Source organism: Sinocyclocheilus anshuiensis, unplaced genomic scaffold (genome assembly GCF_001515605.1).
Source record: "Sinocyclocheilus anshuiensis isolate Anshui unplaced genomic scaffold, SAMN03320099.WGS_v1.1 scaffold712, whole genome shotgun sequence".
Taxonomy (NCBI): domain Eukaryota; kingdom Metazoa; phylum Chordata; class Actinopteri; order Cypriniformes; family Cyprinidae; genus Sinocyclocheilus; species Sinocyclocheilus anshuiensis.
The window spans coordinates 267578-279673 of NW_015555749.1; the positions used below are offsets into that span (position 1 = coordinate 267578).

A 12096-nucleotide genomic window follows, 5' to 3' on the forward strand; every position below is an offset into this window, starting at 1 on the left:
ACACGGATGCACACATCCTTAAATGCTTTGCTAGTGCTCGCCATAATGAGATAAATAGAGATCGCTCTTACCACAGAAATGCACGCTTCAAACAAAACAGTCAATGAAGACGAAGAAGAGAATGATGTGTAGCTCCCGGCGCCTATTTATACTATAGTCACACCGGTAGTGACGTCATGGCTGTCGCCGGCCAACGAGTTGGTGTTTTTTCAATGTATGCTTCAGACACGGGTCATGACGAGGCGTCCCCCATAGCGACCCCTAGAGGACGCAGTTCGAAGTTCCCATTAAAGGGAACAGATTGTTTTCACAATACTAACAGGAAAAGTGTGAAGTTAATCGTTTAGGCATTGTGACGTCACCATTGTCCCGATTTCAAACTCAATTATAAAAGAATAATTAATATTTTAAACTGGAGAGTTAGTTTTGAGTTTTGAAACGTGCAGTATGTTATTGCAGAGTAACCTCTCATATGTGTAAATATCAAGAACATTTTGATTCTCCATTTCATGACCCTGATAAAACTCTCATACACCCAATAACTATACCAACAAAGAAATAATTTATTATTTTATATAAGTAAATCAATTTATATACATATTATATAATATAAAATACCTGTGGTTTCATATTTTAAAATCAAATTTTTTTTTTATTAATGAATTTATTTACTTACATGGAAACCCTGGTATACACCTAAAGGCTATATCAACAAGGCTATCTTTACATATTTTATATGATTTGAATTTATAAAATTACTAGGGATGCACCGATACCGATACTGGACTCCTGTACTCGTACTCGTACTCGTTAAAATGCCCCGATACCAAACACCGATACCACACAGCATGTGACAAGTGCCGTATTCAGAGTCAGACAAAGAAACACTGACAACAGAACAACAGAGAGCAGAATGGAGTTATTAGATATTAAGGATGTCTACGAAGTATATGTATGCAATTAATATAATGTTAAACATTCAGTATTAACGCCTGTATAGCTGATGTGTGCGAGCTGATAAGCAAAACGAGTGGATTGAGCTCGCGGCGGCGCAGATGCACGAGCTTGTCGAACGAATATCCCTTTCTGACAGACAACACTGTTTGTAGTTCGGTCGGATGTCAAAAACAAGTGAGTAAACCAATGCACAAGTTACTTAACGGTAAGGAGAGAGAGAGAGAGAGAGAGAGAGCGCACTTCTGTTGTGTGATCTTTGATGTTCACTCACTTAGCATACGCATCATTTGGATTAAAACTAAATCTAAATCGTAAATATAAAAGTATAGGGGTATTTGCTATAAACAATTTATTTTCAACCTGAAATGCGCTAGACTGTACTGTAGGCCTACTTGTCCCTCTCATTCTGCACAATACAAATACGTGCGCGCGTTGCGCATGTTTTGCTTGCTTCGCGAGTGTTTCTGCATTATATGAGTCGCTTTGGAATATAAATCGCAGCACATTTCAGATGGAAAAAAAACGCGCCTTATATTTCTGAAAATATCACAGTTAGGAGATTTATAACGAGTGGTTCCCTGCATTATTACAGCAAAGCCGTGATTACAGTACTAACCCGCTGCAATGGAGCAGCTCTAATGCTATTAAATTAAAGATGATGTACCATAGAGCAAAATATTGTCATACTAACAGTTGTCTGAATCATTTTTGGTTGATTGTAATCCATTACATACCTTTCTATCAAAGTTGTCTGATATTATCAAGATGAATTTGTTCTGACAGTTTAACTCTGAGTTCTTGTCATATTTTATTACCATTTTCTAAACTATAGCGAATAAACTGTGATAATATGAGAAATGTTGAATAAATTTTGGTTTGACTGTATCTATTTGATAAATGAAGTTAACCAACTAACATTATACATATTCTTTTCCTTTCTGTACCCAATATTTAAAAAATGTATTGGTAAATTTAAAAATATCGGTATCGGTACTCGGTATCGGCAAGTACCAAATATAAAAGTATCGGTATCGGGCAAGTACTGGAAAAAGTGGTATCGGTGCATCCCTAAAAATTACACTACTATTCAAAGGTTTGGGGCAATTTTTTATTAATACGTATAACTGTTGTCTTTAAAAGTATTAAGCAGCACAACTGTCTTTAGTATTGATAATAATAAGAAATGTTTTTATTTTTCAGCACAGACATCAGAATATTAGAATGATTTCTGAAGGATCATGTGCCACTGAAGACAGGAGTAATGTTTGTTGAAAATTCAACTCTGCCATCATATGAATAAATTACATTTTAAAATATATTAAAATAGAAAAGTTATTTTAAAACTGTAATAAAAATATAATAATATTTCACAATATTACTGTTTTTACAGTATTTTTCATCAAATCCCAAACTTTTGAATGGCAGTGTATATGCATGTATATACATATAAATATTTCGATAATGTAAGTTTATTCAAATTTAAACTAGGTCACTATTAAATAGGTCATATTTGAAATTGTATTTGACATTGCAATCTAAAATTTTTGGTATGTTTTCAAAGTAACTTTGTAATTCAAAATAAAGCATTGATCACATATACATTCATATAAGGTGAGACAATAACCTTCATCCTTCCAACTCCCCACTTTGAGTGCTCTACACTTCATAATAGGGCATAGGATGCTCACTTTCAAATTTGCATGTGTGTGAGTGTGAGTCTTAAGATGGTAGAATACTTGAGAATGTGCTGTACCTTCAGAGGGCTGCAGGTCATCCACCATTAGCTTCAGACTTTTGCCTCTTCTGATGACACGAACTGTGTGCCATTCGTTGTCATTCAAGTTCTGGCCGGCAAATATGGTCTCTGGACCTTTACCTATAACATGTCCCACACAGCGGTTAACACAAAGAGCACAGAGAGAGAGAGAGAGAGAGAGAGAGAGAGAGAGAGAGAGAGAGAGAGAGAGAGAGAGAGAGAGAGAGAGAGAGAGAGAGAGAGAGAGAGAGAGAGAGAGAGAGAGAGAGAGAGAGAGAGAGAGAGAGAGAGAGAGAGAGAGAGAGACAGAGGAAGAAAGGGGTTGTGAAACGGGATAAACTAAAAAAGGGGTGTAGAGAGGTGACTGATATCCATGTAGAGAAAAATTAGAAATAGCGGAGGAAATGATACTCTCACACATCGCATTCACACATTTTGATCTATCTATGTCCTGTGGTCCATTTTATGATCTTTACAAAAGCCCTGTTATGAATTCGGTCTTGCCTTAAATAATGTATTTGTTAGCATATGTGACCCTGGACCACAAAACCAGTCATAAGGGTCAATTTTTAGAAATTGAGATTTATACATCATCTGAAAGCTGCGTAAATAAGCTTTCCATTGATGTATGGATATCCATTTGTTAGGATATGACAATATTTGGCAGATATATAACTATTTGAAAATCTGGAATGTGAGGGTGCAAAAAAATCTAAATACTGAGAAAATCGCCATTAAAGTTGTCCAAATGAAGTTCTTAGCAATGCATATTACTAATCAAAAATTAAGTTTTAATATATTTACAGTAGGAAATTTACAAACTATCTTAATGGAACATGATCTTTACTTAATATCCTAATGATTTCTGGCATAAAAGAAAAATCTATAATTTTGACTCATACAATGTTTTTTTGGGCTATTGCTACAAATATACCCCAGCGACTTAAGACTGGTTTTGTGGTCCAGGGTCACATATATAAAGTGCAGTGAACAGAATTATCCCACCTCTGCCACTAGATGGAGCCATGTAACTTTTTTTACAAAGGCCCTTCTTGAGGGACCGGTCTGCATCTGTGATGTCAGTGGAGATGTTCAGCTGCATATGCATCTCACATTCTTACAATTCCTGAGTGGTTTAGGAAACACATCCAAAAAGCTATACAGACTGTAAACTCGATTCGAGAAAGCAATTTATCGCCTGTAGAGCCTCTCCTTATCCCGTGTGCGTGTGCAGCGAGTTCGACGGGGCCCCTGGACCTCCAGGCTCCAATCGAGCTCCCACTAGATGATCAGAGCGCACGCAGAGGAGCCTGCAGGCTTTGTGATTTCAGCCGCTCTGCCTCTCTTTGACACATCGTTGTCTCTCCTAATCAGTCAAACTGCTGCTAAGAGGGGAGCGTGTCATTGTCAGAGGCCCCTGCAGCCCATCTCACTTGATAACAGGTAAAAAGAGTCGCCATTAAAGAACTGCCAGGTTCCCAATCGATTTTCTATCCCTCCCTGCTCTCAATTACTATGAATCAAGATCGGCCGGCCATGAGCCAGCTCTGAAGGAAAGAAAAGCAGCAGCATGTAAGGTTTCAGACTGTGCAACAGCGCCCCCTAAGGAATCTTTGCAGATCTAAGAAAAAGAAAAAGCCACCACTGAGAGGTAACACAAAGGGGCAGTACTGTTAAGCCTCCGGCGATATACAAGACATGACGTGCTTTTTTTAGGCCTCTGACCATCACTGCAAAAGGATGTATGTGAAAAGGTGACAGCGTGTGATTGGACAGCTAAAGGTCCAGGGCTGCTATGCCTTTATTAGGAAGTTGTGTTCAGACAAACTCACAAGCAGCAAAGACAAAAAGCCTCTCTCTCTGTCGGGGAGGGCAGCTTGTTGCCATGGAACTGGGGCAGATGGTTACGTGTGTCCGGTCACTTTGATTCTCATCTCCCAGAGTGGAGAGAGAGGGCAGAGTTAAGTAAGAATAGAGCGCTCTGACAGGACAGGGCTAGCAAGAGAACACAGACCAGACTCACACACAGACACACAAACTCGTCTCGGCCAGGAGAGATGAGATATATTCATATCTAGCTCATCCAGCTGAGAACGATACCCATGTGAAACAAGCGCAGGCAGCCATTTTGAGGCAGGACGAGCTTCATATTGAGGACACAGTAATTCAGCTCTACTGGGACTGACTAATCAGCCATGCTAAAGGCATTTTACAAACTCTTTGATCGACTGGCATTTTTTAAATATGGATGTGTTACAGCTCAATTTTTCTATTTTTACTATGTATTGTAATTAACTAGGGATCAGGGCAAAAATCCTGTCAAAAGTGACAAAATAGCATAGAGTTTTCAGTTGTGAGGGAAATATATATCGAATAAAACTAAGGTAAGGTAAAACCAAAAAATATATATAATGTAATAAATAAATAAATAAATAAATAATAATGTAATAAATAAGAATATGAATAAAAGAACAGTGTTGGGCAGTAACTTAGTTACTGTAATAATATTACTTTTTGCAGTAACTAGTAGTGTAACTAATTACTAATCCAACAATCAAATAATTCCTAGATTTATTTCAATAATTTTCACGACTCACACATGCATGCGATGTCCGCAGTGCAGCAGGCAAGCTTGGAATATGGAAAAGCTTACATTCAGCAGATAGAAATATTGCATTATTTTGATTTTGTCAGGAAAAAAGATGATCTGAACACTGTTGTTTAATTTGTGGCTTTACTTTACTCTGGCATTACATCCCACCCACATCCCTCTGATCAGCATGTGGTACATTATATTACTATAATTAAAAATTTTTTTGGGAAATTAACCAGTTTCTTACAAACTTACGTGATTTGATAAAATACATAATGAAATATAATCGTATATGGTTAACGGAGAAATTACAATTAGCTTCAAGCTACATGTGACAATTAATGAGATTAATACAACACTTCTACTTGAATGTCACTATCAATCACTATTGAGTGTTTGCAATAACTTCTGACTGCGATCCAATGTGGATTTTGGTCAAATGATGAGGCAGAAATATGTTGTTAGTAACATTCTAGATTAAGAATTTTGTGTGTAAGATACACAGTTACAACTTCTGTGGGGCGTGAAGAAAAAGTAATGTAACTAGTAGTGTAACTAATTACTGTTGCCAGAAAGTAATAAGTAAAGTAACAATATTACTTTTGAAAAGAGGAACTAGTAATGAGTAATATATTACATTCTTTGAGTAACTAGCCCAACACTGTAAAAGAATAATGTAATAAATAAAATAAAAGAATATAATAAAAATGTGAGGCATTTATTGACCCTTCCCTTTATAATAACATGAATTTCTGACACTGGTATTGACTGTGTCCTACACTCTTGTCTGCAACCACCCGTGTGTGAGGGATTTAATTTATTAGAAATTATGGTTACTGGTGAAAAAAAGGTACTGCTAGGTTAAATTATAATTCAAACTGGAAGAAACAGGCTGTCTTTCTGTTTATTAAAAGAGCACAGCAGGTTAAAACATTAACTTTCATATCACGGCATAATAAATAACCGCAACATAAAACTCCAACCTTAAACCAATACGCCTCACATTTCATTCTGTCGTATGAAGCAGTTTTTATAGAAAATAATTTAAAGGTCATCAAAATCCAAACAGCCGAACCATTTCGATGGTGCAACTGTAAATGTCAGAGACCCAAGGTGAAAATATGGATCCCTGAAGTGCAAACCTCTAACCAGCCAAAATGCTGCTCTCAACCTATAGCCTGATTTAGCCAAGAGCGTATAGTGACCCCACTAGTTTCTAAATATACATCTTTCATCCTGCTGACACTCAGACCATATTAACAACCCACGAGCTGATGTGACAGCACGCTCTTAGTTGAACACACTATCACCCTTGGGTAGGCAGAGTCCCTAATTGGCAACGGCTTGTTCTTCGTTTCAGAAGAGGAACAACGGTCATAAACACACACACACACACACACACACACACACACACACCAATGACAGGAGTAGCTATGGCTGACACAGATAATTAATGAGGATACAAAAAGAGAGAGATGTGACTGCACAATAGCAGGCTGTTCAAACATGTAAAGCCCCTGCTTCTGTTTCTCCATGGGAGCTTAAATAAAACATCTCCTTTTGCTCAGAATCCCTGATTCTGTCTTTATGTCATAGATTCAGACAATCAGAAGCCGTGTCCTTGAGCACAACAACACTCGCACTGAAAAAGATGCAACAAGACAGATAGGACCACAAAAGCTCATATATTTTGAAGGTTGAATTGACTTAAAATCTATGAACGCCCACATGTGCTAGAACAACAAAATGGCCACCATCCATGGCCTGTTTCTGATGCCTAAATTTACCAAACTGAAAAAGGCGCTTTCTTTTCACTTCCTGAGTGAGGCGGAAAATTAATGACTTGTAAAAACAGAAACAAATAAAAATTGCGGGGCCAAGCACTCCAGAGGCAAATTGAGGAGCTAAGCATGGCATGGAGCATCAGACCAAATGCAACAATGAGTAATAAACCCAAGTTTAGGATGATTGTAATTGAAATGGCTGAAAAATCATAAATACAACCACTAGTAATATGATTAAATGGCTTATCACTTTTGACCAACAGGTGGCGCTGTAATCAAATCATTTTGGTGTGTTCTGTGTGAGGTGACAATGGCACACACCAAGTTTGTTGTCATTATGTCAAAGCTTTGCATAGATATAGCTTTAGAGTCATTTTGGCACCATGCCTAAAATTTGTAGCGGCACTGTACGAAAACAGTTTCGTCTATCAACACGAAATCCATATCTTTTTGTCAGAACAGTCTGAAGATGATCTGACTCGATTTTGGTGAAAATCAGACCAACGATTGAGGAGGAGTTCGAAAAAGTAGGTTTTCAACATAAATCAAAATGGCGGACAGGAAGCTCGGCTTACTATGGCATAATTGGTATGTGTGTTGTTGGCATGACCCAAGGAATATTTCGAGACCAGTTTCATTACAATAGGCTAATGCTATCAAAAGTTATTAACAGTTTTGTAAATTTCATTATTGATGGTTGATGAATGGTTTATCACTCTCGACCAATAGGTGGTGCTATTATCAACTTGATGTGGCGTGGTCAGTGTGAGGTGACAATGGCACATACAAAGTTTGGTGTCAATATGTCAAAGTTTCACAGAGATACAGCCTCAGATGCAGTTTGGCACTATGCCTAAAATTTGTAGTGGCGCTGTACAAAAACGGTTTAGTTTATCGACACGAAATCCATAACTCTTTGTCAGCACAGTCTGAAGATCATCTGACTCGATTTTGGTGAAAATCGGACCAACGAGTGGCGAGGAGTTCGAAAAAGTAGGTTTACAGCATAAATCAAAATGGCCGACAGGCAGTTCAGATTTGCTAAGGGAAAATTGGAATGTCTGTTGTCGGCATAAGCCAAGGAATATTTTGAGACCAGTTTCATTGCAGGAGGAGTTCGAAAAAGTAGGTTTTCAACATGAATCAAAATGGCAAACAGGAAGTTTGGCCAATTTTAGCATAATTGATATCGATGTTCTAGGAATGACCCAAAGAATATAGTGAAACCAGTTTCATTACAATAGCCCAATTTATTCAAACGTTATTAGCATTTTTGTAAATTTCTTAATAACTTTTGACCACAAGGGTTGTGCTGCCCCCCAACTTTTTGCGTACCATCAGGGCATGGTTCCGAAGACACATACCGATTTTCGTAATGATACGCCAATGCGTTCGTAAAATAAATGGCCAACGCCCAAAATGGCTGACATGGGAAAATTGGGTATGGTTCGACTCGGCATGATGCATCCAATCTAAAGATACCAGTTTTGTGATTTTTGGCAAAACCAATTAGAAGTTATAGGCAAAAATATGCATTTTTCATATCTCCGGACCACTAGGTGGCACAGCGCCGAAACACTGCAGGTAGACTCAGGTCATGCTTGTTATAACACAGACCAAGTTTGGTCTCAATACGCCAAACCGTTGCAGAGATAAAGCCTCATAACCATTTTTACGTGCTTTTCGTCGAATTCGTTCGTGCGTTATTCGAGAACGGTTTGAAGAATCAACTTGAATTCTATAACTTTTTGCCAGCATGGTCTGAAGATGATCTGCGAAAAAACTAAACCTTGCAATTTTTGAATGTTGGTGTTCATTCAACTCAGCATGAGCCAAGGATTCAGAGGAAAAAATAATTTTCCTTCTGTGCCTTATGGTTCAAAAGTTATTAGCATAAAGAAATTGAAATTTTGGACAAGTGGTGGCGCTAGAGAGTTAGAGTTAGAGACTCCAAATTTGCTGTGGTGACTTTTCTCACTGTCCTCTATCAGTGTGCCAAATTTCATAACTTTCCCGCAAGCGGTTCTATGGGCTGCCATAGACTTTCGGCAGAAGAATAATAATAATAAGAAATCTAACGGATACAATAGGTGCCTACGCACCTTCGGTGCTTGGCCCCTAAAAACATTGTATAAAGGATAGCAGAAGAAAAACAGAACAGAACAGAATAGAACAAGAAAAAAAAGCACGTGTATTTTAAAGGTTTAATTAACTTAAAACCATAAACATCTTAGAAAAAAAATGGCTGCCATCAATGCCCTGTTTCTGTTGTCCAAACGGGAAGATTTATCAATGCTTTTAACAGAAGTTTCTTACATTCACCAAGGCTGCATTTATTTGATCAAGAATACAGTAAAAACTGTAATATAGTGAAATATTATTACAGTTTAAAATAACTTTCTATTTGAATATGTTTCTGATGCACACATGAATCAAACAGATACTGTTTTTCTCTTTCAGTTCCTCAGTGGAAAAAATACAATAAACACAACAAAATGAATGACATAAAGGTTCATAATAGCTCTGAAAAACATCTTACTCAATTTGCGTCTTGGGTAAATTGAAATAACAGAATGTAAACAAGCAACACACCGAGTCAGACTCGTTTTCTGCGTGTTGTGTTAAAAGGAAAACTCTCAGCAGGGGACTACCATGTGAAACTTTTCCATTTCTGAATTGTTAAGACCTTGTACCCAACTGTACCGGCAGGTGACAAACCACTCTTCAGACATACCCGAGCTTCCTTCTTCACTATCGATGTGGAATTGGTTCCTGTGGATTTCACGGGACCATTCACACCTTTTCCAGCTTCCTCTGTGTTCATATGTAGTTGTGTATAATTATCTCCCAAGGCGCCTTACTGTGTGGGTAGAAGCCCAACTGTGAGGGAGATGTGGAGGATCCTGACAGCTCGCGGCAACTTTGTGTTTCGCACATCGTCAAGCTAGAGCTGTTTTGCTTCTTCAATGCCAAAACACCCAGCGCAATCAGCAAGACTCTGTGCTTCGTAGAGGTGAGTGCTTGATGGCTTGGGCCCATTTCAACCGTTCCCCCTGCCACCGTTTCCCTCTAAGGAATAGATGCAGGTGAGAATGTTCTGGTAACTTTATTTAACATCACCAGTATGTAGTCCCATAGGGGTAAAAATACATATACAGTATGTGGTACACAAATGATGCCTCTGCTGTGCAGACCACTGAGTTGTTGAGAGGACAGAGTATCTCTTTGAACCCCTGGGACTCCTGGTGGCTTGCTTTTGGAGACAAAATTGGGTCTTCATTAGGAAGAACGTAGATTAAAGAGCCAATCATGTGGGATAAAAGGTTTCGGGTCCGATGCCCAGTGGTTCAAACAAAGTCATCCGTCCTGCCCAGATCTGAACATCACTGAGGAAAACTGGGATACTGAGGCTGTGATGGAACAGGGGGCATCATGATGTGACCATCTGCTCCATCACTCAGAAATTAGGGCAGGTTAGGGCTGAGACTGTGGGACCTGTTTAAGTAAATGGCCTTTTAATACTATTCTCAAAGGACAAACTTACAATGTGTGAGACTTATACAGTCAGCCACATTATGTAAAGATCAGTAAATACAGACAAACAAACAAAACACAAATAGTGGTGTGGCTCGCTCAGGCTCGGTGGGCTTGCATTGCTTTTCACCCTGTCCGCCGTTTTATCTGCATCACAAATGAAACAGGAGCATCGCCACTGCATATTTATGAACACAGCTGCTTCAGTAAATGGCAACACTGCTGCATATTTATAGAGTAGGTTGTTTCAGAGAAATGAGGTCCTTTTGAATTAACATGAATCTCTTGATTCTGGTAAAGGATGTTCTGAATGCATCGAAATGTCTTCCATTTGTCATCGGTAAACATGTTTCTGTGGAGATCGAGCGCAAGGTGTTATTAAATAATCAGACTGGAGTTTGTTCATGCGATCTGCTGTTGGGGGTCAATGTGCAAAGGGCAGTTCACACAGGATGTGTTCTTGCATTTCACCTGTGCTGTTTTTGGAAAATATAGTTCAACATTTGATAGGAAGCTTGGCAGCTCAATGTCTGTTTTAAAAATACGGACATCAGATACATCTTAAATGCATTCAGTTTGCACATTATCTATGGTGTATGGGCATTAATGCGCCTATAACAACACCTTCTGTTCAATTACGTTATGCTTTGTCTAGCTATTCTTAATCAAGAATTCATCATGTGTGAATTTCTGTGTAAGTACATTTACATTCACCGTTATAATTGATATTATATAATACAGGTGCATCTCAATAAATTAGAATGTCGTGGAAAAGTTCATTTATTTCAGTAATTCAACTCAAATTGTGAAACTCGTGTATTAAATAAATTCAATGCGCACAGACTGAAGTAGTTTAAGTCTTTGGTTCTTTTAATTGTGATGATTTTGGCTCACATTTAACAAAAACCCACCAATTCACTATCTCAACAAATTAGAATATGGTGACATGCCAATCAGCTAATCAACTCAAAACACCTGCAAAGGTTTCCTGAGCCTTCAAAATGGTCTCTCAGTTTGATTGATTGAGATGCACCTGTAAATGCTGTTATTTAAACATTTCTACTCATTAAAGAATTCTACTAAAGAATTTCCACTAAAATATTAAGCTGTACAATGGTTTTGAATATTGATAATAAGAGGAAATTAGAACTATTAAGAAATATTAGAATGATTTCTGAAGGATTATGCAACAAAAAATTCAGCTTAGCCATCACAGGAATAAATTACATATTAAAATAGAAAACAATTTTAATTCATAATATTTCACAATTTTTCTGTTTTTACTTTATTTTTGATCAAATAAATGAAGACTTGGAGAGCATAAGAGACTTGAAAACAGTAAAGTAAAAAAATAACTAACAATAAAAAACTTCTGAATGGACGTGCTAGACGAATCCAAGCTACAATTGCATTATCCACATCTGTTAGTCTGACTTCACACACACACACACACACACACACACACACACACA

The 12096-nt window shown here is 37.8% G+C and overlaps 1 protein-coding gene across 10 annotated transcripts in view; it reads right to left on the bottom strand.

The window, feature by feature from the left end:
- The window catches only part of nrxn1a (neurexin 1a), a 190982-nt gene that overhangs the window by 69977 nt on the left and 108909 nt on the right, over window positions 1-12096 (bottom strand). For all 10 annotated transcript variants that reach the window (XM_016467315.1, XM_016467324.1, XM_016467321.1 and 7 more), the window contains one exon: window positions 2711-2833. In XM_016467315.1, the coding sequence (XP_016322801.1) occupies window positions 2711-2833 (123 nt within the window). The remainder of the gene's footprint in view (window positions 1-2710; window positions 2834-12096) is intronic.